Source organism: Rissa tridactyla, chromosome 1 (genome assembly GCF_028500815.1).
Source record: "Rissa tridactyla isolate bRisTri1 chromosome 1, bRisTri1.patW.cur.20221130, whole genome shotgun sequence".
Lineage (NCBI taxonomy): Eukaryota > Metazoa > Chordata > Aves > Charadriiformes > Laridae > Rissa > Rissa tridactyla.
Window position 1 is genome coordinate 156,622,162 of NC_071466.1, and position 27,847 is coordinate 156,650,008.

Genomic DNA, 27,847 nt, shown 5'->3' on the forward strand with positions numbered 1-27,847 from the left:
TCTGATGTTTTAATCTCCCATTCCCTCGTCTTTACCCCTCTCGTTTCCCTTTGCAGAGCTGCTGCTCTTACTTTTGTCTCCCCTGCCCTTGCCAGCTGGAGTGAGACGCTTGCGTGGTGTTGCACTCAGAAGTGCCTTTAACTGCCCGCCACTGCGAGCTGCCAAAAGAGAGGAGATGCCCTGGAAACACAGCAAACGAAAATACTGCCACAAGGTCCTGCCCTTCCTGCAGCGCTCCTGTGGCCAGGCATTAAAAACACAAGCTGGCAGGCACAGGCTCTGGGGCTTTCAGGAGGACATCATAAACCTGGAGGACTTCCTTCGTATCTGTGCTTGCCCCAACATCTGTGTAAGATGACTCACTTTAAAGCGAAGCAAGGAAGGGGAAGGGGCACATATACATTCCTGTTGCAACACAGAGCTTGGATGAGGTCCGTACTATCTTCACGCTCAACAAGTTATTGCTCTACAAGAGCCTACAGCAATGCAGGAAGAAAAATGGCCCTGCCACAAATAGTTGCTGGCATCTGAAAACAAAGCCCTTGCTGACAAGGCCATCTTTCCCTGTAGGTAGAAGCAGTCTGGGAGAATGGACCGAGACATACGGCATTTGAAGAGCTCTCAGAAAAGCCTGACAATTACGTATTTTGGGACATGTACCCTTGTACCAACAACATAAATAGTTGTGCCTAAGAAGGCCAGCGACGTGGTAGGGCAGGGACATACTGTTTGCGCTCGAGTGCCAAACCGACATCCCTCCTCTGTGCTCCAACGCCTTCGGCGTGTGCTGTACACCAAGTCTTCGTTTCTCTCCTAGATAGGGACGCCCTTCCTGTGGTTTGTCCCCCAGTGCCTGTTTTTCAGCTTTTCCTGCTGAAGGGGGGGACACAAGCCTCCAGTGGTGCCATCAGCTGGAAGCCAGCGAGCGGTGCCGGCGAGCCCCCCTCGCCCCAAGCTTGTCCCTGTTGGCTCGGCATCCCCGGCGGCGTGTGCCAGGCGTTGCACAGCTGCGGGGCCCGGCGCCAGCGGCGAGGTCTCCGCCTGCGCCGCAGAATGCCTGAATCAGCAGCAAAATCCCCGAGCTGCCTCCAAGCCCTCCTGGAAAAACCATCTGCAGGCATCCTGCTTGGGTGGGAACATCCAGTGCCGGACGTGCCGGCTAGCTCTCGCCCCGTCTGCTGGGCAGCCCCAAAAGGCTTCACCTCGAGTGTCCCAGGCTCCTTGCTGCTCGAGGGTATGAACAAATTACGAGGGTTTGTGTTGCTCTTCCTTTCTTGCCCTGAAGGACTAACCCCAAGCCCGCTGAAACCCGTGGAAAGGCTCGCATTGGCTTTCCTGTGTCTTGGGACTGAAATTGCTGCTTGCTTCTCCATCAGCCGCACATCTGTAGCGTTCTGCTAGTGCCTTTTAAAATCAGATTTACTAGGGTAAAACAAAAAGAATATAGGGGAGGAGGGGGAAAAAGAACATGCTAAACCTGTTCCTTCATCTAAAACAGCAGCAGTAGTTGGCTGGGGAGGGATGAGAGAGTTTCAGGGATTGCCTGAACGCAGTGGCCTGTAGCTGGTGCTGGGTGGCCACAAAAGCATCTCAAGAAGAACCAGTTAAATGCATCGGGGATAATCTCTTAGTACTGTTCCTACTTGTTGCATATCTTCCTACTATGTCCTACCTGCGTATCTTCTCTCTGTTGATATGCAGGGTATGTTGCGCCTTCTTTCTGGAATTGCTTTATGGAAGAACAGCAAGAGGCTGGATGTGTTTTGCGTGTCCGCACGGTCGCACAGTGTGTGGCACGTTGGTCTGGGGCTGAATGACACTCACCATTTGATCTGGAATGGAAACTTTTTTCCAACTTTTTGCACCCAACTTGTGTTTGTGTGCCTGGCAGGTGGCGGCTGAAGTGACTCCAGGAAAGGAGAAGGGTGGCTGTTTGACACCTGTGGCTGTGATGGGTGAGTCCAGCGAGCAACACTGACCATCATCTCCCCCTTCGTTTGTCCCTGTGCCTCTCCAGGGCTCAGCAGCACCGATAGGCCATGTCAGCTGCAAGCAGGGGCCGTGCCTGGATGGAAAGCGGCTGGCAGGGACCGGCAGCTCGTGCTGGTTGTGGTGGGGTTGAGGGATGCTCAGTATCACCGCTGGTTGTAAGCAAGCACTCTTGGTGGCCCAGTGGTTCAACTCTGAACAGGGCTGAGGAACATTCTTGACATCCACTTAAAAATCATCCTTAGCTGATCACGTTTCAGTCCCAAACTGTGGCCAGAGGCCTTGTGTCCCTGAAACACCAACTTTGCATGGCAGGGGAGGCCCGCGGGGTTCACCGGCGCTGCGACAGGGAGCGAGGGCTTGGCCCTGGCTCTGTGGCTGCTCCCCTTGGAAGTGTTTTTCCGTCTCTGGAAGCAGCGCCTCAGCTGGTGCAGATCATTCTGGTCCCAGGGACATGTGGAGACCGTTACATGCTTACATCAATCACAGCATGCCAGTTTATTTTCTTTCTCCTTAGCTGTTTTGTAATGCCTTCCCAATTCAATTGCTAATAATATTCATAATTATATTTGAGCAGCTGCATTGGTCTGGAATTTGTACAGATGTCCTGAATTCTGCAGCATTCTCACTTGCATGGGGCACCTCTCACACACCACTTGCTCCATGGAGAGGATCCTGCAAGCCAGCCAGCATTGCCGATAGCGAGCAGTGATCTTCCTCGGGTAAACAGCCTCCTCGTCCCACCTCTGCCAGGTGAGTGGTAGTCGCCCTGCACAGTCCCCCTATTCTCCTTGTTTTAAGTGGCAAGTCTGCTGGGGACAGAAATGAGAAATGTGAATTGCTGGTGCCTGCACAGCAAGTACCCCCAGGATGGAGCTGTGTGGAGAGGACAGGGGCCAGGGATATTCTGGCAAGTATTGTTTTAAAGCACCCGGGAGAGGAGCTGAACTCAGGTTTTCCATGGTCGGGATGGCCACAGTGGTCACAGTGACCCCAGATCCCAGTGCCTCATGTGGCTATGGCCCCATCCTGCAACAGAAAGTTCTCCCTTCCCCTCTCCACGTGTATGCTGTGTCCGTGCTGAGCCACAACAACAAGGGAAAAAAAACCATGTGGTATTTCTTCCTTTGAGCAGCCACCGGTAGAGCCTTACCGGGCTGCCCTGGCCTCGTGCTTAGAGCCATGCACAAAGGAAACCTCCTTCTGAGATGCCCCGCAGCGCTCAGATTTGCCTCTGAAGCGGGAGACGCAGTGACCTCTATTTCAATGTGAATAATCGCAATTGTAGTTCATGCCCATCCAATGAGGCAAGTCCTTATTAGACCTGACTGGGGTCTGTAACCTCTACTGGCTGCAGGTTCTCCCAGCTGCCGGCATGCTGTGTGAAGTGCTGTTTGTATTTCCTTCTATTCATGCCAACCTTACCTGCCGTGAATGATGCAATCATGCGGACAAGAAGAGATCGTAGGGAGGCTTAAAGTCCAGGATGGAAAAAGGAGAGAGAGAAAGAAGAAGAAAAAAAAAAAAGAGCCAAAACCAGAGTTTCCAAGGCTGGAGGTCTTTTGGGTGTGGGGCTCCGCAGACATCAAAGACATGCTGGAGCCTCCAGGTTTAAGGGGAATATTCACTTGGTGCCTTTCACTTGCCTGTAGCTATCTGTGCTTAAGCTATCACAGCCCGCAGCTGTGTAGAGTCCACTGACTTCAGGGAAACCTGAAGTGAGTCTCTGGGGGCTAGTGGAGCCCTGGTTGCTGGAGAAGGAGGGCTGTCAAGGACCATCACCAAAGGCAAGTACGAGCTTATCTGTGCAGGGAAAGATGAGGTTGAGCTCCTGCAGGTCTCAGGAGGGGTAGATAATATGGCTGTGGATGACAGCTGTAAGTGGTGGCTTGATACATTCAGGGTGGATGTTGGGAGAAGCTTCTCCCCAGGAGCATGGTGCAGCACTGGAACAGGTTACCTGGAGAGGTCAGGGACTCTCTGACCTTGAGGGGTTCTAAGACTTGGCTAGACAAAGCCATGGCTGGTCTGAGCTAGTGTCGGCAACATTCCTGCTTCTTATGGGAGGCAGGACCAGAGGCACCCAGAAGTCCTTCCCAGCAGATAATTCTATGACTGTACTTACATTAAAGTTGAATAAACAAGCCCTTCTGTTGACTTAACCTTCCCAGTGAGTGTGTTGATCTGGTTTTGTTGACACACGCGTTCCTAGAATCTGATTCTCACTAAATATGAGGGAAAAGGGGAGGTGGCCTGTATGTTACCTGAAAAAACATGCAAGTTTTGGGTTTTTGGTTAGTCTCTGGTGCTATCCTTCAGGCTCTGGGAAAGCTGGCAGCGGCTGCAAGCTCATCCCTGTGACGACATGGTTCCAAATGTCACCTCGTAGCAAGCTCAATAGGTGCAGTTATTGGGATAAGACTCTTTGTGATCAGAAGCCTGATGGCCCCTCAGCATGTATTTCTGCTATGTCCTTGCACTTCAGCTTCTGCTGAAGGTAAAAACGTGCTGCAGCTAGTGAGAGCCTGGGAAGTCCAGTGCCAGGTGTTCGCTCCCTCGCCTCTTCTAAACCATGAGGCTCAATCCTGTATTTCTGCTTCGCTGCAGGCACAAAACAGGACCTTTGAGGAATTTGCGTGCACAGCTGGAAATCCTCCTTTCAGACCAGGGGGTTAAAGCTCTGCCCAAGCTGCACCCAGTGTGGAGAACTTCCCCTCCCCTCCGATAACTGCCACCCTTAACCAAACCTTCTCCTGCTCCCGTGCCCCACCAAGACCCTCGTCTGGTGGCTGCCGGCACAGCCCATGTCCACGGCTGGGCTAGAGAAGCCCTGTAAGTGCTGGCAAGGATGAGCATAAATCCCATTTTCCTTCTGGCGGGAGGGTTTGCTGTCTTTTTACAAGGCACTGCTCCCTGTTACCTGGGACGGGTCACCAGAAACTCTGTATCCTCTCACAGGGGGGATGAGGTAGCAGTTCTGGTCGGAGAAAACCCTCCTTGTTCCCCTTCCCTCCATCAGAAGCGTGGGGAATGGTGAGCCATTAATCTGAAATATAAATCCCCCCAGCCTGAGGAATTCTGGATAAGAGCCAGAAAGAGTTAACAAGGAAACATGTTCCCTCCAGCATAATTGTATATTTGGCTTATATTTTAATAAATGAGTAACAGCTGAGCAGAGAGGCCAAAAGGAGAGAGTCGTGTCCCCCTCCTCCCCCCCGCTACCCTGAGGTACGTTCAAGACAGAGTTTGGGCTGTGTGTGGGGCAGGTACTGGAGTGGGCATTTACCACAAAACACTGAGGATTAACTGTGAATTAGACAGCTATGTAGACAGTGAGTAGCAATCGGAGCGAGTGGCTAATGCAGGTGTGAAGGGTCGGGTTTTTTTTTTTTTAATGTTTAAATTTTCTTTTGGATTCCCTAAAGGCAGGAAGAGGAGGAACAAAGCCAGGCACTGTGGTCAAGCCTTAGGGGAGCAGGAGGCCTGGGGTGATAAATGAGTAGCGTTGCAGTGAGATTGAGAGGGAAACCAGTGTAATATATGAGGCAATTTGGAAAGAGGAGTTTTATTACTACAGTCAGCTCCGAAAGGCTTCAGTTCCAGATGGTTAAGGTGGGGGTAGATTGGAGCCTCCATCGCAGGGGGCCCACCATCTGACAATATCTGACAATAGCAGAAGCAGAGGAGGGTTTCCTCTGCACCCAGAAAGGGTTTCAGCTGGAGAGAGCTATCTCCACAGCAGGATAAAATACCTTGTGTTAGTGGAGAGTTTCTTCTTTGTGAGGAAAGCTGGTGATAAGCATGGCCGTTTTGGCATTGCCCTTCATTCAGGCAACATGTCCTGTTCTTGCAGAATATTTGCTGGGAAGGCTTTGGGATTAGTTTGCTGCTCAAAAACAAATGCACCAGGTGGTTCTGGATCATGGTGCCATTGGCCTAACATTGGTGGCCATATATTGGCCTTGATAAAGCCCCCCCCTGCCGTAGCAGCTTCACAGACCAGGGATGGGTGGCAGTTTAGCACCCACTACACCGCGGTGGGGACCCATGTTCCCCAGGGAGCAGCTTGAAGCTGTTAAACTTGTTCCTGATAAATCTCCAAGCTGTGGCTAAGAAGCAATATCATGTACAGCTTTCAGCCAGGGTAAGAAGTAAAACAAAGGCCTGGTTCATGGAGGAATTTCTCCTGCAAGAGTGAGGGCCGTCGGGCATCGGCACTGCCCCGATCCATGTCAAAGGCAGGCTAACCCCAGACCGCAGCACTGATGCAGCGCCACAAATTGCTGGGAGGAGTGGGGGGATGTTGCTCTATTACGGGATTGTTATTTTTTTAATTTGAAATTGGTTAAGAAGAATTCTCATTTGTGGAATTTTTGGCCATACTTTGCTACAGCATTAGACTTCTCTGTTGGGTCTCTTCTGCTAGAAATGTTTAGATTTATTTTTGTTTGTGTTCTGTCTTACGCAGCTAAGAAAACAGTTTCAAATAGGACAAATTGTCTTGTTCCAGGGAGGAGGTCTGATCTAGAGAGTGAAAACAGCTTGTTACTTGGAGAGCCGTCCACAAAAGAACAAAGCTCTAAGGACAGTTCCCTACACTGTGCCCCACAAGAGGTATTATAGAGCCAAGATGTTGGCCTCTGGAAGCACTACTATGTGAGACAATCTCCTTGTTAAGTGGCTTTTTTTTCCTAGGATTTGTGTGCTCCAGTGCCTGGTCCTCTGGGTGCTGCTCCTTTGGGTACGATGTGCAGGGAGACAAGTGCCTGGGGTATTCCCATCTCCTGCTTGTAAGAAAGGGGAATCGAGTCAGTTCATTTCACAGGGATGCCGGCGCACCTTTCTGATAGTCTTTAATAGGTGGTGCTTAGAAGAAGAGTTGAGTCTATTTTGATCAGATGTGTGCCTCTCCCATACTCGTGTTTTGCGTGTCACTGGCAACATGAAAGGAAGAAATGCTCATGAAGGAGCCAGTGTTCCTGCACAACTTTCATAGCATGGGTGGACAGAAGCGTGAGTTTCTTGTGGCAGTTGGATGGAGAGTTACACTCGGGTGCTTAGAAAAGTGCGATGACGTCAGATCACCTGTACATCTTGTGAAAATGAATCAGTGCTACTATTATTAAAACATCTCCACTTGTAACAGCTACTTTGGCAGACTGGTTGCAATGAAGAATTTTAAACTTGGTGTAGGAGATAAAGCCCGGTAGGAAGGAACTCTAACAGCAACAGGAATTTTGCTGCTTGAAAACCGGACTCGGTTTAGTCCAATTTCTAGCCAAAGAGCCAAAGTGTGGATTCAACACTTTTAGGTTCTCAATTAAAAGGTCATCGTCACATCATCAAGAGGTCCAGACTCACCACATCATCAGTCTGTTTTCCAGAAAACGTCACTCTTGCCTAAAGAACAACTGGAAATGCCTAAATGAGATGATAAAAGTGGTAAGGGTGACCTGAGCCAAGAGCCATTTTGCTGTCAAGGCTTAAAAATATATTGTCATTAAGAAAGAAATGTTAGGAAATGGCAGTCTTTTGATAGACAACTCATGAGACTAAATTTGTGAAACTGTAGAAAGAGGCACTGGTGGAAATTATTCTTACATTTACATCTAAGGCAATCACCCTGGATTTATTCCTACATCTCGGGCTGCAAGCCTGAGTCTGATTTATTAACTACTGTCCCTTTCAGTTTCTTATCCAGGGTGGTAAACCAGCTGTAGAAAGCTGAAAAGAAGTTGAGCTGCATGTCTTGTCTTTTCAGCCTGTTTCTTGTGTTCATTTTCGTCTATAAACAAACATCTCTCAGGTCTCCTAAATAGATTTTCTGATCGGGTTCCCAGAACAGACCACCACCAGTCTCATTAAAGCTTATTTATGCTACTTTCATGCATGAATAAAAAAAGCTCCCATTCACTGCTGATTTTTATTTAGTTAGATCCTGTGCCTTGTGGTGGACATTGAATCGGAGTGACATTTTTGGCACCAAAAAAAAAAAAAAATAGTGGGACTGGGGAGAACGGTTTGATGCCTGCATCGTTTGCAGTACGAAAAGGAAGGGGTTAACCTGTTCTTGGCTGTATGGTATCGATTGGGGCCCATGCAAAGAAAATACAGCTGTAAATAGTTAGGAGTATTCCCTAGTAACTGGGGTGTTGGGTTTTTTGTTTTTTTTTTTGAGTAAGTCATTGAACTGGGACTCTGGAGGTATGACCTGTTTCCCAGGGATGCCACCCGCTTCCTGCATGATAGGAGGAGGAGGGTGGTCACTAGTTGCTCTAGGTCTCAGCTCCCCGGCTGAGAATGATCCTTTCTCCCTCCTCTGCTTTTTCCAACTTGCTTGTTTATATCGCTAGCTCTTTCAGCAGAGTAACATCTACTCTGCCTCTGCGCTGATCTCGATGGGTCCTGCTCTCAGCTGGGGTCTCTAGACATCACTACGAATAACAAATATAGTTTTCCCTTTACACTTGTCTCCATCTCCATCCATGCTGCAGTGCCTGTGAGGTAAGATTAACAGCTAAAAAATAATAATAATAATAAAAAATAATAAATCAGTAAAGATGAAGAACAAGGCAGTAAAGATCCAGCAGGTGTGAAAAGTTGTGAAATGGATTTTCTCCAGTCCTGCTGGCCAATGATCTCTTGCAAAGGTGCCGCATTTTGGAAAGGGAAGGATTTGAGCCTGCCCTTCAAGTCAAAAGGGTGAACAAAAAGCAGCTTTGTGTGTTTCCTTTGTGCTAAGCACATTGTGAATATTCTTAAGCATTGCCACAAGGATTAGCATCTCTGCATTTTAATGTGCCTGGTGCTGGAATGTAGCTGGAAAGCGGAGCAGGCAGGAATGGTCTCTCCAGGCGGTGAGCTCTGCTAGGTGTCTCTTTGAAGTGCTATTCAATAGCTTTCTGTTGCTCTTTCTTTTTTTTTTTCTTTCTTTTTTTTTCTCCCCCCTTCAACAGCTTCTGGAACAAATCCTGATAGCTTTCGCGTTTCTGAGATTTACTGGACTGGACTCTTTTATCTCCCAGTCCTTTTGCACGGCAGTAGTATATATAAAAAAAAAAGAAGCATGTGGACAGAAGTATGGAGTTTGGTATTTACTTTGGATCATTAACCTGGTCTGTAAATTTGACTTGATATCTCCTTTTTTTTTGTTCCTCCCCCTGCTTTGTGTTATTTCAGACCCTGAGAAGAGACGCTGCTGTTTGCTGCTTCGGGATCCCAGCAAGAAATGGGAGTGTGATGGATTTTAAATGCACCTGCTTTGTTTAAAACCCAGCCAAACAGATAAGTGCCCTTTTAATTATCTCGCAGCAGCATTTTAGACATAGCTGTGCACAACATCTCTCTTCAGTTCGGTTTCAATTCGGTGAGCCCTCTGTGTTTCACCATTGCAAACAAATGCTCTGGGGTTCTCTTTTCGGCTGAGAAATCCCAGAAGATACCGGTACTTCACGTGAGCTAATTAATTAGCGGCTGAGGGAACTGCAGCTGGTGGCTCAGGAAGATCCCGGGGGTCTTTCCCTGCCCCTCTGGAGCCGCCGTCTCCAGCAGCCCTGGGAGGTTTAGGAACTCTGAGAGGCAGCTCTGCGGGACCAGAGGAGGCTGATGTGACCCATCTCAGCCTTAAGGAGTCCTCCGTGACTCATTAGAGGTTTAATAACTAAACTTGGCTGGTTTGATTGCGAAGATGCTTGTGCAGGCTTGGCGCGATCTCAGAGAAACCAGCTAACGCTGCTGGCAGGAGTGAGGGCTTTCTGCATGTGCTGTTCATATGTGTGTGGAGAAAGTGATAACCCCCGCTTTTTCCAGCCGCTTTCCAGGGGGGAAAATAGCCGGGGATGGGGGAGAGAAGCCCTTAGTTATACTGAGTTTACGTAAGGCATACAAAGGGGTGCAATAAGTGAGTGCTAACAAGGATTGTCCCCTCAAAGTTATGGGGACATTTATATCTATGGATGGAAAATAAAGACTATCAAGAAAATAATTTCTGGCTGCTTAGTTCTTCTTCTGTAGGTGACCGCTGCCTGCTCTTGGACACTGCAATTATTAAATAATTTTTAAAAATCCATAAAATATGGTCTCATGTACAGTGTAACTTTGCAATCGTATACAGCCATGGGGCTGGGGCAAATATTCACTATACCTGCAATTTACTGTGCCAGAATAACAGGAAAATCAATGCGTGTGAGCATTGGAGGGGGATGTGTGGCAGGAGGAGGGACAGGAGCCAAGCTATCAACTCCAGAACTGTCTTGTCTGCTCTGCCCGGGTTGATTAGCAGAGTAAAATGTCTGCCTTGCTGCTAGGAAAACTACAAACAGGTTTGCTGCAGCCAATTAGAGAGTAGTAACTGAGGTGAATTCATCTTACCTACCTAAGCAGAAGGTGAGTTTCGTGGTGAAGGTGCCAGCCGAGGACTGAGAGAGCCTGGAGGGACAAGACGGTGCAGTAGGAGGTTACTGCGGGGTGAGAGAGCTGGATCTAGATGAGCTCGTGTGATCCCTGGAGTGTCTGAAGTTCCCTCTTTTCTAGGAAAAGCGCCACTCCTGCTGTTATTACCAGGAAAGTTTTTATATTAATAGAAGAAACGACTTGTCCGACACCGACGACTATGCTCTGCCTTACAACTTGTAAACAGTACTTACTCCTGCCTCTTCGACACTCTGATAGCAAAAAGGCTTGACAGTATATTAAGGAACACTGATAAAATGAAGCCCTAGTGAGAAAATCAGGGTTCGTTTATTCAGCGAGGCTGGGAAGGAAGTAAAAAAATTGTAAATCATCTGTCTACCTCAACAGAGCTCTTTGCTCCTCAAATGAAAAAAACAAACCAACTTTTTTCATATCAGAGATCCTCAAGGTCTTGATTATTAGGTTTGCAATTTGAAATCTGCTTTCTGACAGTGTGCCGATATCAATGTTCCCCTAAATTAGGTCCCATTAAATTAACCCTAACCTGGCCAGTTCCAGACTGGGCATCAAAGCTGAATTTGAAAATCGTGTCCTGAAGTGTGGCACGTGACTTGTAATGCTCTGTGCTCCTTGGCAGAAGAGAGAGAAAACACTTAGAGTCCCTCTCTGGAGCTGTACTGATGTGAGAGATGATACTGAGAGCGTTATATGCACCTGTGGTTTGGTTGGTGCAGCTGAGGAGAACGGATTCAACAGATCTTGACAGGTTTCTGTGAAAAATCTTGTCCTGAAATAAAGACCCCCGAATCCCTAACTCTTTCCTCGTCTTACAGGTGAGCCTTGAGGACACTTTGGAGACCGTAGCTCCTGAATGCACCACCTTCCCCTGGGATTAGAAGCAAGCCATGGGGAAAGACAAGAAAAAAGAGGAGGCCGTCTTTCTGAGGAAAAAGATAACTTTGGTGAGGGCTTTCTCGCTCCTCATCGGCAGCATGGTTGGCAGTGGCATCTTTATCTCCCCAAAAGGAGTACTGAAAAACTCCGGCAGCGTGGGTTTCTCCCTGGTGGTCTGGTTTGCCTGTGGGGTCCTCTCGATGTTCGGTGAGTGGTGGTGAGCTTTGTCAGCCTTTGCTTAAGCACCTGGGCGGTGAGGGGAGCCAGCACGTTTTTATGCATAAAAAGTTGGGAGCAAACTAGATCAAAATTTGCCTGTTCCTACCGCTACAGAAACAGAGGTTTAACAAGCCTGAGCGGGGACACCAGGGGTCTTTAGTTCAAGTGATTCTCTCACGGTGACCGAGCAAATCCCAGGACTTACGGTCTGTGAACATGAAACCACGTGCGAGTCCAGGGCAGAGGAGTGACAATGACTGCAGGTGGAGACAGCGTGGTCTCTGCCAGGAAAGCTGGGAGAAGATGATGAGGGGACTCATTCTATAAGGTGGAAGGGAGATGTAGGCATCTAAAAGGCACTTGTGAGTCTGTGCAGTGCTTTTCATAGACACTATGAAAAGGCCAAGAAGTGACAGTCTTAATACACCGTAAGGGATCCCCTTTCTGTTGGGGAGGACAGAGAAGCACTAGAGCAGAGGTTGCCTGGGGAGCTGCAGAGTATCCACCAGCCCGGGGGTGGGTGTCTGGGTGTCTGTCAGAAATGGTTTGGATGTGTCTGATGCTGCCTTGGAGCAGGAGATGGAGTGGGGCAGTTCAGCCCTGCCTTCTGTGCATTACCCATGACTCGGTGTCTGACATTTAATACCAGTCTGTTCTCACAAAGGGTGGACTTTTTGATGACAGTTTCATTCTAGTTCTTCTGAAATAAAGTAGCTCTTAAAGTTATGATGGATAAGATGTATGGCTTTTAGTTTCCTTCATTAGCTGTATAAAACCATCACCTTGGAAACACTGTAAAGGTGCTGTTAGGAGAACTGCAAGATCTCTCAGCACTAGGGAGAAATCTGATGTTTATTTCAGCGCGTGACTTTAAAGTTATTCTGTCACAACTTGGGAACAAAAAGACAACAGAGGATAAATACTCCATGTGGGAAAAGAACACTTCGGCACTGTGACATGTACACACAAGTTTAGAAATTGAGATATTAAATTTTTAATATGGCAACAAATGTGGTTCTTGCTCTTAGCATGCGCATACCGATATTTCACGTTGCAGCCTATGTGTGGTTGTTTGGTGAGTGATATACTTTTGCTTAAAGAAAAATCTTAAAATATAACTTGAGCATGGTGTTTCTTTTAACTGAGCAGAGCGATAAATGGTAAGGTGTGTGTGCTGATCATGTAGCTCTGCACTTGGAAAGGTTTCTCTCTCTTACATCCTTTGATAGACTCTGCTGGAAGGGCCTTGGGAACCTCTTTATCAAGTTATTGTATTTTGTAGCCAAATTTGTTGGTTTTCTCTTCCCGTTTATCAGCTTGATGACCTCCCTTGCTCATTTCTTTGACACTTTTTTTGCGGTACATTAAAAAGGCCTGCTTTCTTACATGCTTTTTTTCTTTCAAGTACAGAATTTATACGAGTCCCCTAGCATAAGTTCAGCAAACACTTGAACTCACACTTGAAGTATGTAAAGAGACGCACCGGAATAAATGAGATGAGGCGTCTGCCTGTATTCACCAATTTGAACAGGGATTCTGCACAAATTTGCCAACAGAGAAGTGGGAAAAATTGAGGTCTTCACCATCAACATTACCTGAATATGGCACGATCGCCACGGGACTTGGAGGCATGGCCATGTCAGCACAGGGTTCCTCTGCACTTTCCCTCCATAGCCACTTGAGCTGGGCAAAGGAGTAGACAGCGCAGCTAGAGATGGTCTTACCCCACAGGGTCACATCCCAACAGTGCCCAGCCTCATTGCAAGGAGAGTTGTGCTCAAAAAAAGTCAAGTGTTTTATGACTTCTTTTGGTGAACAAAGGATGTTTAACCTAGCAAGTGAATCCAGTGTAGTCAGGGCTTAAGATTTGTACATAGGCCCGTTCAGGCAGCGCGATGAATTACCCTATAGAGAAAACACAGATGGGATTTTTTTTGGCACAGGCGGATGCATAAAGGTTTCTATCCGTTTGCTTGAAAGTTTTAAGCTGTCTTCTCCGGCACACCACTCCCAGGGTTTCTCCTTGTGCCCCGGCGCAGGGGCAGGGAGGTGCAGAGGCGCTTGTCAAGGCAGGAGCAGGCAGTTCCTGGGTCTGTCTGGGCACTCGTATGTGAACATGTGAGAAGAGACCGACTGAGCCCCTCACGCGGACGCTTCTCTTGCTCTGCACCATCGGGGCTGTGCTTCCTCCAGTGGCAGGTCTTTCCTCTCAGAGGAGATGCCCTGCCAGGTCCTCTGTCCAATGTCTTTGAATGAAGGAAGGGATTTATGTGAAGATGCAAGATAAGGACACAGGAATGTGGTCTGTGATCAAAAAACGTGATTGAAATGACCAGTTCAGTGATGGTCTGTTGGCTGAACTGATGTAACTGCCTTGTAAACACCATTTCACCAGTCTAACTCTGAGGAGAAGTGAGAACCCAGACCTCCAGGATGTTTTTCGAAGGAAATCTCTTGTAGCTCAGTGCAACGTTTCTATCACACAGCTTTCCACATAACTTCCATGGAAAAGTTGTACCATTAACCAGAAAAATGGAGAATTTCTTTCCTTCTGACAGAGAAATCAAATACTTCAAAACTTACTTCAGAACACTGTAGTACACAAAAATAAGGAAGAGTGGTTCTGCTAAAGCCCTTTTTCTTCCTCTAATTCGCTACTTTTTAAACAGATTAATTAAATCCCTGGAAAGTCTCACAGAAAAGAGAAAATCCATGGGATGATTTACTCAGTGCCTTTCTACCTGAACTTTTCCAGGTGCCTTGTGTTATGCAGAGCTTGGAACAAGAATCACCAAGTCTGGAGGACATTATATCTACATTTTAGAGACATTAGGGCCTCTGCCAAGTTTCTTATTCCTGTGGGCAGAGTTTTTTGCTATCAGGTAAGAGTTTTTGTTTGTTTGCCTTTTGATGGCTGCCATGATCATTTAAAGAAAAAAAAAAAAAACCAAGTTATGGTACCAGGGAACGGTCTAGGCAGTTTGTAAAGGAAAGAGAAAAAAAAATCTGAACAACTTTTAAAGATTTTCAGTGATAAAAGGAAGAAGGCATAATGAGTAAATAGTTACACATGATCAGTGTGATCTGTACTTGAAGAATATCTTTCTTCTTCCCTGGCAGCTGCTATCCTCCAAGAGCCGTAGTGTTGTTCAGAGACTGACAATAGATGCCAGATTTATTTCAGATCTTCTGTTTTCATTGTGAAACTTTTTTGGATTCTCCTGTGCAGACAACTTGCTGATTTAGCCCCGAGTTAGATAATATTGTAGAAATTTGTAACTGATTTATTTTTTCACTTTAAAAGGAAAGTCCTCACCTCTCAATAACCTGCGTCCTTCACGTAAACTGAGATGAAGCAGGGCATATGAACCATTGCTCAGTACAATTAATCTCAACTTTTGCTTTCAAGTTGGAATGAATCTTTTTTGCAGCATGTGATTTTTTACCTGGTTACTGAAAAAAACCTATGAAAAAGACTCTATGGGAATTCACCATCTGCATGGGAGGGCAGGATTAAGCTGGGTGGGGAAACTTTCCCCCCTCCCAAGTTTTGTGCGGTTTTATATGATGCCGTTTTTTGGCTGCCCACAGACCACAGTTTGTACTCAATTTCCCCCCCCTGCAGGCCTGCCAACAGCGCTGTGGTTTCTTTGGCATTTGGACGCTACATGCTGGAGCCGTTTTTTGCCCCCTGTGCAGCCCCTGTCCCCGCCGTGAAGCTCGTGTCTCTCCTGGGGTACTGTAAGTACTAGCTTCTACTGGAATGCCAATCTCCGAGCCTCTCTGCCCCAGACCAGGGTCACTTATGGGGTGTTATCTTCTAGGATAACTGTGGGATCGGGGCCCTATCTTACCTCCTTGACCACACAAAACTTCCTGATCCCAGGCGCTGGTTCAGGGCCACTATATTCTCTAAGAAGGAGAATGGGCTTCCCCGTCGAGCAGCTGGAGCCCTGGGGATTGTGCCAAGTACGGGAGTAGAAACTCTTCACTTATAATTGTGCAAATGCCACCTGGGTTGAGGGCGTAAGGCTCAAGGTTTTGTACTCCTCGCCTGCTGCCTGTGAAGCTGTCCTGCCTGCTCCAGGCTGGTGTGTGCTGGCACAGGGACCGCTGTGAAGGGGGCTGCTGAGACCTCCCTGCAAACTCACACCTTTCCCCCCAGGCAGGCGTGGATCACCCGACAGGAACCGGGCTCCTGGTCCCTCTTAGGGGCATAACTCAGCTCCCCCTTCAAGCACTATACACTGGGCCACACTGTAATATTTTCTGATATCTCTCACCCCGGGCATCCTCTTTGTAAAGACACAGCCTTCTCCCTGGCATCCCTAGAGCAGGCAGCGCTGCCGTATTTTTTTCTTGCATGTGTTGAGCATGGGCTACAGCTGTCGCAGTGTGGTCTCCTCTCCAGACACGGTCCTCACCCTCAACTCCTGGAGCGTCACCTGGAGTGCCCGGCTGCAGACAGCTCTCTCCGTCATCAAACTGCTGGCCCTTGCGCTCATCATCGTGCCAGGGATGATGCTGCTGGCCCAGGGTAGGTGCACTGCTGCGTGGCTGGGGGAGGGTGCTCAACACAACTCACCCGTCACGGCTTTTATTGGTCCCTAGTGACGAGTGTGGTCCTCCTTTCGCTGGCAGGAGCTTTCTCTGCTTGTCTGCTGGATGTGAATTTGCTGGGAGCTGACACAACCGTAGCTGGCACTAAGCTGCATCATTGCATTGGGCTGATGCGCCCCAAAACTGAGCGAGTCTCAGTGTCTGAGGCCATTTGAGGGTCATACAGGCACCTTCCCCTGTCGATGGTCTTTCTTTGGTGTCAGACCTGCCTGTTTTCAGCGTGGCTCGAAATCTTTCGAAAGCAGCACAAATTTGATGGACATCAGGGATGTGTGACAGCATCCCGTGGTGACAGTCACAGCTGTGCAATGAGTTATCGGCCCTCAGCTGAGCACTGGTAACTGCATCTCTAACCCTTCTGTGGCTTAAGCTAATGTGTTTTTTACCTCCTAATAGAGACGGGCAGTAACTTAGTAAACTTACGATGGACTTGCACAGGGTTGCATACTCACATCCAGAGTGGGGAAACCCCCCCACTACCAGTAGTATCTTTTGGGAGTGATACAAGAGTGTTGGCTTTAATCCAAGCCTCAGTTTATAGAAGAGCCCAAGGCATTCCCACTCAAGGGATGAAGCCTGCTCCCTCTTCGTGCTCTTACCTTCCTCTGCAGAGAAAACAACACAGGCAGTAGGCTCCACCACCTTCCTGTTTCTTTTTGATGTCTGGAGCTGGCTCCTTTGAACATGCAAAGATCCGGTTGGGCTGGCAGCACTTCTGAACTGAAGGACTGCCCTGCAGCTAGAAATCCTGAGCCATTATTGTTAGGAATGCCTTTAAATGACAATCTGGAGCCCTGGCACCAGTCCTCCAGTGAGGAGGAGAAGTGCCTGTGACATCTGGAGGGAGAATTCACCAAGAGACCCCAATATGACAGGTTGTATTTAATGTGACTCATGGGGGACTGTAAATCACTCATTAATGCATTGCAGACAATAAATCCTTTTTATGCACCATCACTTACCAGCAGTCATTTTAGAACATAAAAAGACTACCCTGATATGCCCACTCCGGTATTTTGGTTTAGTTTTCTTCAAATCTGTTTTCTTATTGACTTGGGTTTTTTGTGCTTAAAAATAAGTTTTGTGCCTTTAAATCAGTTTGCCTGATTCCCTTGCCTTGTTCTACTTTCTATGGTTACACTCTTGTCCTTTCCTCTGCCATTACGTTCCCTTTGGGTCAGGTTTGTTTTAGAGACTTGCTGGGCCAGTGTTTCAAACCCAAATGCCCAAATCTCGTCACAGAGCTCCTTGCAGAGGCACCTCCATCAAAGTGGCTTGACTTTCTCCACGTGCCTTCTGCCTTTTCATCCCTTTCCCGGCAAAGCCCAACTAAGTGAGCTCTGTACCTTTTACTTTTAAAGAGATTTTGACAGGGAGAACTGAATATAGATGTGGAACCAAACCTTGGGCTACCCATACTTGAAAATGCTGGAAATACATCTCCTTTTGACTGAATTTTTTATTAGTCTTCCTTTGAATTAGAGGCCGTTAGGTGTTTCTCCCTTCCTTACTTTTTTTTTTTGAGTTTGATAAAATATGGTTCATATCCAAAATCCTGACTTGGTATTTTTTTGTTTGTTTGTTTGATTTTTTTGTTGTTGTTATTTCAAGCTTAGAATTTTTAGGAAAATTGGGGGATTGGTAAAATGGGATCTCTATCTGAGCCACCTCTACTTTTTAAATTTTATTTGCTTTTCCCTCCATGTCCTCATTCCCTCCTCCTGCAGGCGAGCTGGGGTGGCTGGCAGGGGTGGCGGGCAGGGATTGTGCCCGGAGTGGGGGGCCAGGATGGCTGTCCTCGCTCCCTGCTTCTTCCTCCGTCCTGGTTCCCATGCTCCGGCCAGCATGGGGCTGGGGTCAGTGCTCCGGCAGCGGGATCAGGAGGGAGCACAGACAGAGCCAAATTAGCTGCCTCGTTGGCTGCACCACATCAAAGAGAAGCGTGCATCCAGCTGCTTGGGGGGCTGGAAGAAGGGAGGAGGGAGGCCAACCCAGCGAATTAATTTTGGGCCTAAAGAAAGGACAGGACAACTTGGGTCCTCTCGTCTCCACGATCTCCCGTTCCCACAGCAGGCTCTGTCTGAAACAGAACCAGCCGCCGCCGTTGCCCTTCCTGAAATGTGTCCCGTAGCTGGATGGGGGATGGATTTGTTCTGTCCCTGTTTGTGAAGTAAACGCGTCAGCACAGCGCTGCAAATTAAAGCAATGAAACAAATCCGAATATCTGTCTCCAAGGAAGTCACAAACATTCTTCCCAGGTCTGGGCAAGAGGTACAAGGGGTGTTATCCCGCGGGAAGGAAGCCCGTCTCTGACATTTTCCTGCTCCGTGTCCATTTGTTTATCTCTTCTGCAGGCCACACGGAAAACTTCCAGGACGCTTTCGACAGGCAGTCGCTGGTTTTGGATAAGCTGCCCCTGGCTTTTTACGCAGGCATGTTCGCGTATTCAGGCTGGTAGGTGTGACAGGAGGGCGCCTCCCGGGCAGCAGACTGGTGCCCGTGGCATGGCTCAAACTCTCTCCCTGTCTCTTCCCACCCTGCAGGTTTCAGACCAGCTTTGTGCGTGAAGAGTTGGTCAGACCTGAACGGTAAGGCTGGGAAGAAGTCGTCTTGGGTTACCAGCATCTGGGGTAGCGTGGCTTTCCCAAATGCAGAATGAGAGGAAATAAGTTTGTGGGTTCACCGAACCAACTCCAGCCGCAATCTGCAGTAGTAGCGCGCATAACAAGGGATAACAGCTTGTTCTTTGTGTGCCTCTCTTCCCCTTTCTTGTAGAAATATCCCCCTGGCTGTCATCGTGTCCGTCATCACGGTAATTGTGGGGTACATGCTCACCAATGTCTCCTATTACACAGTCCTGGGAACGCAAGATGTTCTGGCTTCTCCTGCTGTGGCTGTGGTGAGTCGTCTCCCCTACCGTCATCCTTATGCTAAAGGAAGGTGTGGTCACGGCAAGTGTTTTGGAGACGGTTTTCGAATAAAGTGCCTTATCGCTTTCTCATTTCTCTGGATTATTGGACGACAGTAACTTCTTCTAGTCTTGCCTAAAAGATAATGAAAAATAACATTCAGATGACAGTAGAAAAGGCAAGATTTGTGAGTCATATTTTACTCCTTTGATGGAGGAAGTTGTCTTTCTCTTGAATCTGATGTTGTTTAGAGATCACCACATGTTCCTAAAGTCGCGCTTTCCCTTCCTCCAGAGCTTTGTGCAGCGAGCCTTCAAAAGCCTGATCTCCGTGGTCCCTGTTCTTGTCGCACTGTCCTGCTTTGGAACCATGAATGGAGGAATCTTCACGTTTTCAAGGTCACGTCCCTAAGAATTTATTGCTCTTTAGGCTTACTGAATCGGAGGGAAGCACCAGCGACCTGTGCAACTGCCCACACATATGATGGCATTTTAGCCACTCCTGTGGGAAAAATAAGGCCTTTGACTCACAGAATATCAACTACAGGATGGTTCCTGTTGGCTAAGAGTTGACCCTTTCTATTTCTGGCCAGGTCCAGGCTTTGGTACCTAGGGCTGCTCAGAAACAAAGATTTTTATCATCTTCCACCCCACTCTTCGGTTTAAATTCCCAGTTTAAAGTGAAATGTCAATGTTTCTGGTGAACTAGAGGATTTGTTGACGTTGGCAGCTGCTCAGTGAGACCTGCTCTTCTTTCACTGGGTTCACCCAGCTGCTCTGCTAGAGGGCACGGGGTCCCTCTGTTGTGAGGATCTCTGGCCAAAGGCAAACTCTCCCTTGAGGACTTTGCTTTGAGCTCAGTGAAATATTATCAGGGACAGGCTATTCCTAAAGCAATAGTTGAGGATCAACAAGTCTTGTTGTAGCAATAAGTAAAGCTTTGTTCCATGGCAAAGTCACCTTGCCAGCTTCACTGGCCTCTACACTGCACGTCCTTATGGGAGCCTTGAAATTGGAGAGGAGGGCAGAGCTTATGGAGAAGCACGTCGTGCTGGTCCCAAGGACCTGAGTGAACTCTCTGGAGCTGGTTCTGTTTCACAGCTTGGATTGCAAAAGGAAAAATCAGTTGATATGAAAGGGATGTTTCATACCGCGAAAGCTTATGAGTTACTTGATCCACTGAAGTCCTGTATTAAATACAGGTGTGGAGAATCCTCCCCATTAGCTCCTTTAGATAGTGGTTTTCTTTGAGGATGAGAAGTCCCTGGATGGCACAGAAGTTCTGCGCGTCCCTATTGCCTTTCTCTCCCCCATCTTGGCACCATTAACATAATCACTGCAGAAAGGCCACATAAACAGCTATGGGGCCTCCCTGGCTGCTGGCCAGCCACTCCCCTGCAAAACCACGGAGACGGCAATAAAAACAGTTTTACACTCTTGCCCCAGCTGCTTTTGGCCCTGCTCCAGCCCAGCTGATGCTCTGGCATGGTTTGTTTGTGGATATTAAATTTATAAAATTGGATGCAATGCCTTCTCCCTAATCGCCCTTTCATGAGTCGAAGGAGGGATGGAGGCAAGGAGCTCTCTGATGTCTTTTTGTAGCTGGTCTTGTGTGTAGCTGGCCTCTCGGCAGTATGCCAAAATATATTTTCCAATAGCTGGCCAGAGGACTGCAAATTCTCTATTATTTGAGGAAATTGCACTTTATTTTTTTATCTATATATATTTTTATATATTTTTATATATATATATATTAAAAAATATAGGCATCAAGACTGACAATTCGCTTTCATAGACTCACCAGCCTCTCTTGTAAAGAATTGACATTTGTGACCCCTCCACTTCCTAGTGGAAAGATTAACCCCTTCTCTGATGGCAAGAAACTTTCTTGCTTCTGTTTCCAGCCTGAACTCATTCATGGTCACTTTGGACTTGCCCAAAGGTCTCTGATAATGGGCCGCCCAAGGGGGATGCTGCCGGTGGTCCTGCTGGTGGGCTCTGCACTGCGTTGAGCTAACTGGTCCTGGAAAAGCTATGGGAATTCAACATTGGGGTTTTCTTCCAAATGCCCCAAAAGTGCACCTAAAGGCAGAACTGTGGCCTTGAATAGCAGACCTGTGCTGGGGATGCGCCTTGTGGCCTCAGGTCAGTCCAGCGGCTGATCTTCTCATTTCTAGTCTGCATGTGGGATGCTAATGCATAGGGCTCCCTGTCTTTTCCTAGGACTCTGTTTGTGGCTTCCAGGGAAGGACAGTGGCCTCCTCTCTTCTCCATGATCCACATTCGAAGGCATACACCCCTTCCTGCTGTCATGTTGATGGTAAGGAGACCTGGCTGTGTGACATGCCCTGTTCTTGCTGTCTTGGCTTTCTTGCAAAGCCTGGAGAAGCTGAGGAGTTTTAAAGGGTGTTGAGACACTAAGTCAGACTCTGAAAAATAAAGAAGGTGGAATATTGGAAACGGCTGCAAAGTATTAAGTGCCCTTGTGCCAGCAGTGGTATCCAAACCCACTACCTCGAAGTCCCTCCCTTATAGCCTTGGACACCTTTTTTAAAGGTACTGTGCCTACCATCTGCCACGGTTGCTGCTTGATTTGGTCCTATGAAAACACCTCTGCCAGGCTTTGGCTATTTGGAAAACTGAAATTCACAGGTATGGTGGAAATGCAGGGAACGACCATTTGCAGAGATGGTCTCGGTTTTGGTGCTGTTTTTTTTTTCTGGCAATGGTCCAGCTCCATCCTAACTGTGCTGCAGTGCCTCTTGCAGGTCAACCAAGTTGCTAAAAACTTAGCAGGTATCTTTGTAGGTAACCTTTGTGCCGACAGCACAGGCTTTTGGATCGTGCATGTTTTAATTGCCCTGCCTAGGACATAAAGCATCAAAGATGCTGCTGATCTCGAAAGGATTGCTCCTTTGTGTAGCACATCATAAAAATGAGTTCAGGGCTTTTGCCTTCAGTCTGTGTCGCTGTTTTGTAAAGCTCGCTGACCTCTGAAATGCTGGGGCTGTGAAATAGCTGCCTGTGATTGCAGGGGGGCCGGAGGAGGTGATCCATATTACCCTTTCTAGTCCGAGGACCGTAGTAAGGGTTTAATGACTGTATTTCATCTTCACAATGCTCAGTTCCCTTTGGTAACTGCCATGGTGTGTATCGGAGATATCTACCATCTAATGAACTTCTTCAGCTTTTCCCGATGGCTCTTCATAGGATTAGCCACCCTTGGGCTCATTGTCCATCGCCACCGTCACCCGGAGCTGCGCAGCCCGTTCAAGGTAACACATGGCACGTATCTAACAGCCAGGAATGCCCAGGCTTGTCATTTCTCTTCCTTATTTGCTAATAATTAGAGCATTACATGGCCACAGCTGCCTTTAGGCTGCAAGGGGTCTCAATCCCTATTGCTCAATAAGGGATGAGGGAGAGCTCCTGAAACCGGTTAATGTGCCCAAACAGCCAGATATGGTAAATCCTATAAAGCCGGTTCTACATGGTGTCACCAGTCACGTCTCTAGGATGGCAGCCTGCTCCAGGGGACAAAGTTTCAGGCTGGGAACTGGGAGATGTGCAGAAGGCAGTTCCCACACTCGTCTCTAGTGGGCTGCAAGGAGAGGCCCTTGCCTGGATGTTCTTTCAGTGGTAGGTAAGTCTCGGCTCTAGCTGAGAAGCAGGAGGGTGTCAGGCTTGGGGGAAAAGAGCATGGCCGGAGGGATCCTGGGAGCAAACCTGGCTTATGGGGTATCATCTGCTGGCACAAAAAAATTGTAAAGCAGCACGTGTGCAACTATTGTGGCTGCAGGCCCTGAGGATGTGCAAAGAGCTTGGATGTGTACCACAAAGTGTAGGACGCCTTATCCTCTTGTGCCTTTCCCTAGCCTCCAGCTGGGCCCTTCTGGTGGCCCTTCTCACGCTGCTGGGTGCTGGGATGCTCCTCGTCCTGGTGGGGGAAGTTGGAGTTGGTGCTGGAGCAGCTTTCTTGCCCTTGGAGCACCTTTCCCACTGCTGGATAATGTGCAGAAGGTGTTTGGCCAAGGTGGTGCTTGAGGGGTACATTTTGATCCTGTCTCCAGTTGTGCCTGCCTGGTGCATCCAGCCAGCTCCTGGGGAGGGGACCTCTGAGGCCACAGGCACCGGGCAGCCGATCAGCAAGAAGCTCAGGGGACAGAAATGCCTCCCGCTGCTCCCAGGGCTCCTCCCTGTGCCTCCCGAGGCCCGGTGGGAAGTTTGGGGTAATTTTTCTTCTCTGTCTTTGCTGGAGACTGCGTGTTTAGCAGGGACCTTGAAGCTTCCCAGTTTGTTGGCTGGCTGCACTCGCGTACTCACCCAGACCCAGATTGTAAATATGTTTTCTCTTTTTCTTTGAAACCAAGCTTCTCAGGGGAAGTTAATTAGTGGATAGCACTGGTGACGTTTTCAGCTGCTGAGACTTTGCCCCATTTTGGTTTAGACAGAGATTTAAGGCTTTTAACGGCTCCTAAAGGCAGATAAAGTGAGGGAGGGAAATGCTGGGCTTTTGGTCTGTTTGGCTGATTTTTTTATTCCCCCCCCCACCTCCCGTGTTTATAACCACTTCAAACCCGAAGCCCAATTATCAGCAGGAGCGCAGGTGGTGTGGGCATGTGCTGCTCTCTAGTGGCCAGAGAGAGGTCGTCTTCTGCCACCAGTTTACACAGAACAAATCATAAAATACATGTGATTGTGGTGGTACTTCTTCTCCCCAGTAGCACTTTGAGTTAGAAATGGTGTGAGAAAACACCAGTAAGAGGAGGAAGCTGTCCTCTCGCACACCTCTCAGGCAGATGGGCAGCGTGAGTGTCTGCACGTAGGAGAGGCTGGCAGGGGATGCTCCAGCTGGAAAGACAGCAAGAGCACATAAGTTTGGTGGCTGGCTGGCTGCCATCGCTAGAGCAACCAAACTCTTCCAGCTCGGCATGGTCAGCATCCAAAATAGGATCTCTGTTACCGGAAAAGAGATTGTCACCCTAGGTGAGACCAGCAGCTCCCTCGTTCTATCAGCCACGGCGAGGAGGAACTTGGCTGAGGTTGGATCCAAAGACTGAGGGAATGTTTCACAGTTCTATTGTTTATTGCAGTCTTCTGACTTACTCTCCAAATAACCCAGATGAATTGGCTCACCCAACAGGGTAAGGCTGAAGTGCTGACTGCTTCTTTGGTCTTTCGTCGGGGTGTTATTGAAGCTCATGTTCTTGATGCAAGTGCTATGAAGATAGGGTGTCTGGTTTATCCTGTTTTGGCTGCTCTAAGTCTCAGGCAAGCTGGAGGCAGGTCAAAATGAGTCATGAGTGTTATAACCAAAGAACGGTTTAATTCAAAGTGCTGCTCCTACTCTTGGCTTCAGATTTTCCACCAGCAGTTGCCTCAGGTGGCAAGTAGGTACACGTGCATGCACAGGAGCAGTACATTCAGCAACCAGTGGGGTATCGGTGACTTCTCCCCCTGCTTGGTTTCCAGTTGCAAGTGAGGTTTACATTTTCATGCACATGAATACAAGGAGGCATGCACCTGGGCTACGAAGATGGTATGAGTCAATTTTTGTTCTATGCATCCTACTCATTTGCAACTGATGGTACAGAAGCAGTGTGGAGGACAGCTATTTGATTTTTCTCATCTTCTTTTAGATGGAGAAGTGAATACAGTGTGTACTGGCAAGTGTGGAGGCCGATTTGCCACAGCCATCAGTTTTGCCTGAGAGTCTTCTGTGCTCTTTTCCCCAGGTTCCCTTGTTCGTTCCTGTCTCTTTTACCATCATCTGCCTCTTCACAGTGGCAATGTCTTTCTACTCAGACCCTGTCAACATTAGCATCGGATGCACCATGGTTTTAAGTGGTTTTCCAGTCTACTACCTCATAATCCATAGGCAAATGTCAAGTCGTTGCCGTAGCCTGTTTTGTAAGTATGTTTTTGAGTTTCAGTATAGCGGACCCTAAGCAGGGTCAGGGCTGGGGATGTTGGTTTGTTCCCAGGGCTCATCTCTAACACAAATTGCTCCATGACCAACAGACCTCGTGAAACCTAAATCACAAACCCTGCCACCCCTGCAATGGCTTTCCCAAGACACAGCCTCTGCAGCCGAAGAGACGAGGGGTAGGCTGTGCTGTGGGTGGTTGGCCAGCCGGGCACGGGCCCTGGCTGCCTGGCTTGTGAATAGACAAGCCAGCCTGATGCTTTGTTTTAAAAAAAGACAGGGCTGAGGTCTACCAACGGCAGGGAACAGAGAGGGTCACTTGAGCACCCCAACCCTGCTTCCTGCTAAACTTCATCATATCTTCGGGATCACCACCTCACCTCTCTGTCAGATTTGGCTGACAATGAGCAACGAGATCAAAAGTTAGGGTGGACAGCTTGACAGGCAGACACTGTAACCCCGTGCACAAACATACTTGCTTGAAGGCTGGGGAGAGGACTGGTAGGAGAAGATGGGGCTACCTGAAGGCTATCTGTTTGGTGACGAGGACAGGATGGTTTTGGGCACTGATGCGGGTGCGTAAATGAAATACATCTCCACTCCATGCAATGTCTAGCACAGATTTCCTTTGGGTGTAGCCCTGGTGTCACACAAAGAGCCCAGTTCTGAGTTTAATTTATAATTTCAGTTATCAATATTGTTTTCTTTTGACTTGATGTTGGGCTGAGGTGAATCGGTAACCACTGAACAAAAGAAAACATACAGCAAGAAAGGAAAGAGTTACAGCAATCTGCTAACATAGTAATCCAGCCATCAACGCTGATGCTCTGATTTTAAGCCCTATCTCGAGATTTCCTCTGGACTAAACTTTCTTCCTTCCCTCCCCGCCCCGTCCCCTTTCAGATTATCTTACACACAAACTACAGTTACTGCTGGAAGTCGTCCAACAAGAAATCAAGACTTACTGAGAAAACCATCAGGACTCACAGGAGAAGATAAAATCTACTTACTCCGTTTCCGATACCTTTGATCCTACCAAAGACAGGCCACGCTCTCGTTCTTTTAATCACTGCAAATGAGGATGAGCCTGAGCCGAAACCTTGCTGCGAGTGTTCCTGAGCCTGGCAATCAGGATCGGCAAGAGTGTGTCACATCTGTTTCTGACCTTTTCTTTTTTAGCAGAACAAGTTAGTTCTCTGAAATGAGCTTGCTTTGCCTGCAGAGTGTCTTCGAAACCAAGATCCTAATTTTGCAGCCTAGCCCAGTCCTCAGTAAAATAGTGTGTGCGTATGTGTGTGTGTATGTATATACATGCAATTTTTTAATTTCCTAACTTGGCAAACAGAGGAAGGGAGTAAGTTGCAGAACGTAGGGTCCGATACATGGAAGCCAAATGCAAGTTTCAAACTGAAGTGTTGTAGTAGCCGTGCTGTGGACCAGCATTATGAAGAGAAGCGGGTGGGAAGAGCAAATTAGAAATACGGTAGATGAACTGGAAAGGAGGAGGCAGGGGGATAAAACTTCATTCACCAGAAAGTGCAAATTCGGGTTAATGAGAAGATATTGGAAAATATTAACAAAGTAAGGTTTTACTTTAATTATTGTATAAGCAGAATAAGTTTCTCTTGCTTTGGAATAATATTTCGACTTTTATTTTTCTGAAATGACATTTCAAAATGTACAAACACATTAAAAAAAACCAGCTAAACATCAACAAGAACATGATGAAATAGATCCTGATCCCTCCCCAATTCCCCAGCCCCGCTCCTCACCCGGTACTACCAGTGAAATTGAAAATTCAGATTTCAGCCCAACTCCAGTGAAATACAGTTTCTTCTTTAGTTAGACAAGATCACCGATGAGACTTGGGCAGATTCCTGAATAAGTGCATCTTTTGGTGCTGTAAGAAGACGTGAAAGACTTCATGTCAGAGCTTTAACTTTAAATCTGTGTTCATATGACTTGCTGAATCAATATGTAAATGCTCATTTAAACTATTGACATAAGAAAGGTTTCCATTATTGGATTACTTTGGTTTACATTATTAATGTGGCCGGCAATGTTATGTCCGGATAAAACAGCAATTAGCTATTTCCAATCACTTAACTGTTAATCTTTCCCTAAAAGATGGGAAGTAGTTTGCTGAGACTCCTCTAATGATGGCCAGAGAGAGGAATAGCAGAACATGGTGCATTTTTAATATTTTCTATCAAGCATTTATGTACTGGAGTAAAACCAAAGTACCATTTACAAACCCAATGTAATCTACCAAAACTTGTAAAATTCACCGTAAAGATTTGGAAATAAATAAGTTGTTGGTTTTTTGTTTTTGTTTATTTTTCCAAAGCAATTGAGAATTATTATTCTTATTATGACTACTTCCTGTTCCTGTGCTAAATTAAGCCGGGATAGCAGCAGAGTGGTTGTAGGGCTCGTTTCCCCCCTCCCCTCCCACCATTTCGTTTACGAGCTGCTGGACATAGTCCAACAGGAAATCCAGTCCTACTGGGAGAAGGTACTGGCTTTAAATGATAGTGTGGTTTCAGGTGAGATCTGGAAATGTTTCCAGCCTCCCAGACATGGGTCGGTCCCACCTCGTACCGGACTTTGCTGAAGCTGAACCTCCCTGGTACACCTTCCTGCAGCACCCTGCAGCCAGGCTCTAGTGTGGGTGGCTGAGGAATAAACCTGCAGAAGACCTTGCAGAACGAGGTGAGTCCCATCACCCCAACATAGCCTGGGTCAACCCCCTTAGATACTGGTCTGGGGGATTTTTCACACCTTGAAATAGAAGTTTGAGGTGCTGCCAGCCTGGTCCTGTGCTGCAGGACAGTGTGCCCACGCTGCAGCATCAGTACTCACGCATCAAACCTTGGAGT

At 47.6% G+C, this 27,847-nt stretch overlaps 1 protein-coding gene across 7 annotated transcripts; it reads left to right on the forward strand.

The window, feature by feature from the left end:
* On the forward strand, positions 1 to 27,337 carry LOC128915878 (cystine/glutamate transporter-like). Of its 7 annotated transcripts, none has more exons than XM_054216763.1 (16): positions 6 to 1,234; positions 1,892 to 1,955; positions 2,567 to 2,742; positions 9,169 to 9,273; positions 11,233 to 11,363; positions 14,270 to 14,396; positions 15,140 to 15,255; positions 15,926 to 16,051; positions 18,489 to 18,588; positions 18,678 to 18,722; positions 18,910 to 19,033; positions 19,338 to 19,441; positions 21,266 to 21,362; positions 22,168 to 22,317; positions 24,778 to 24,952; positions 25,872 to 27,337. In XM_054216763.1, exons 5-16 carry the CDS (start codon positions 11,273 to 11,275, stop codon positions 25,934 to 25,936), a joined length of 1,320 nt encoding a protein of 439 aa, XP_054072738.1. In that variant the 5' UTR covers positions 6 to 1,234; positions 1,892 to 1,955; positions 2,567 to 2,742; positions 9,169 to 9,273; positions 11,233 to 11,272; the 3' UTR covers positions 25,937 to 27,337. The 7 variants fall into 7 exon arrangements, 6 of the variants coding, with proteins under 6 accessions (XP_054072745.1, XP_054072738.1, XP_054072737.1 ...); XM_054216752.1 differs by having other exon boundaries at positions 9 to 1,234; positions 11,233 to 11,502; positions 25,872 to 27,334; XM_054216770.1 differs by lacking the exon at positions 25,872 to 27,337 and adding an exon at positions 24,136 to 24,186 and having other exon boundaries at positions 1 to 1,234; positions 9,169 to 11,502; positions 24,778 to 24,850.
* The last annotated feature ends 510 nt before the right edge of the window (positions 27,338 to 27,847 follow it).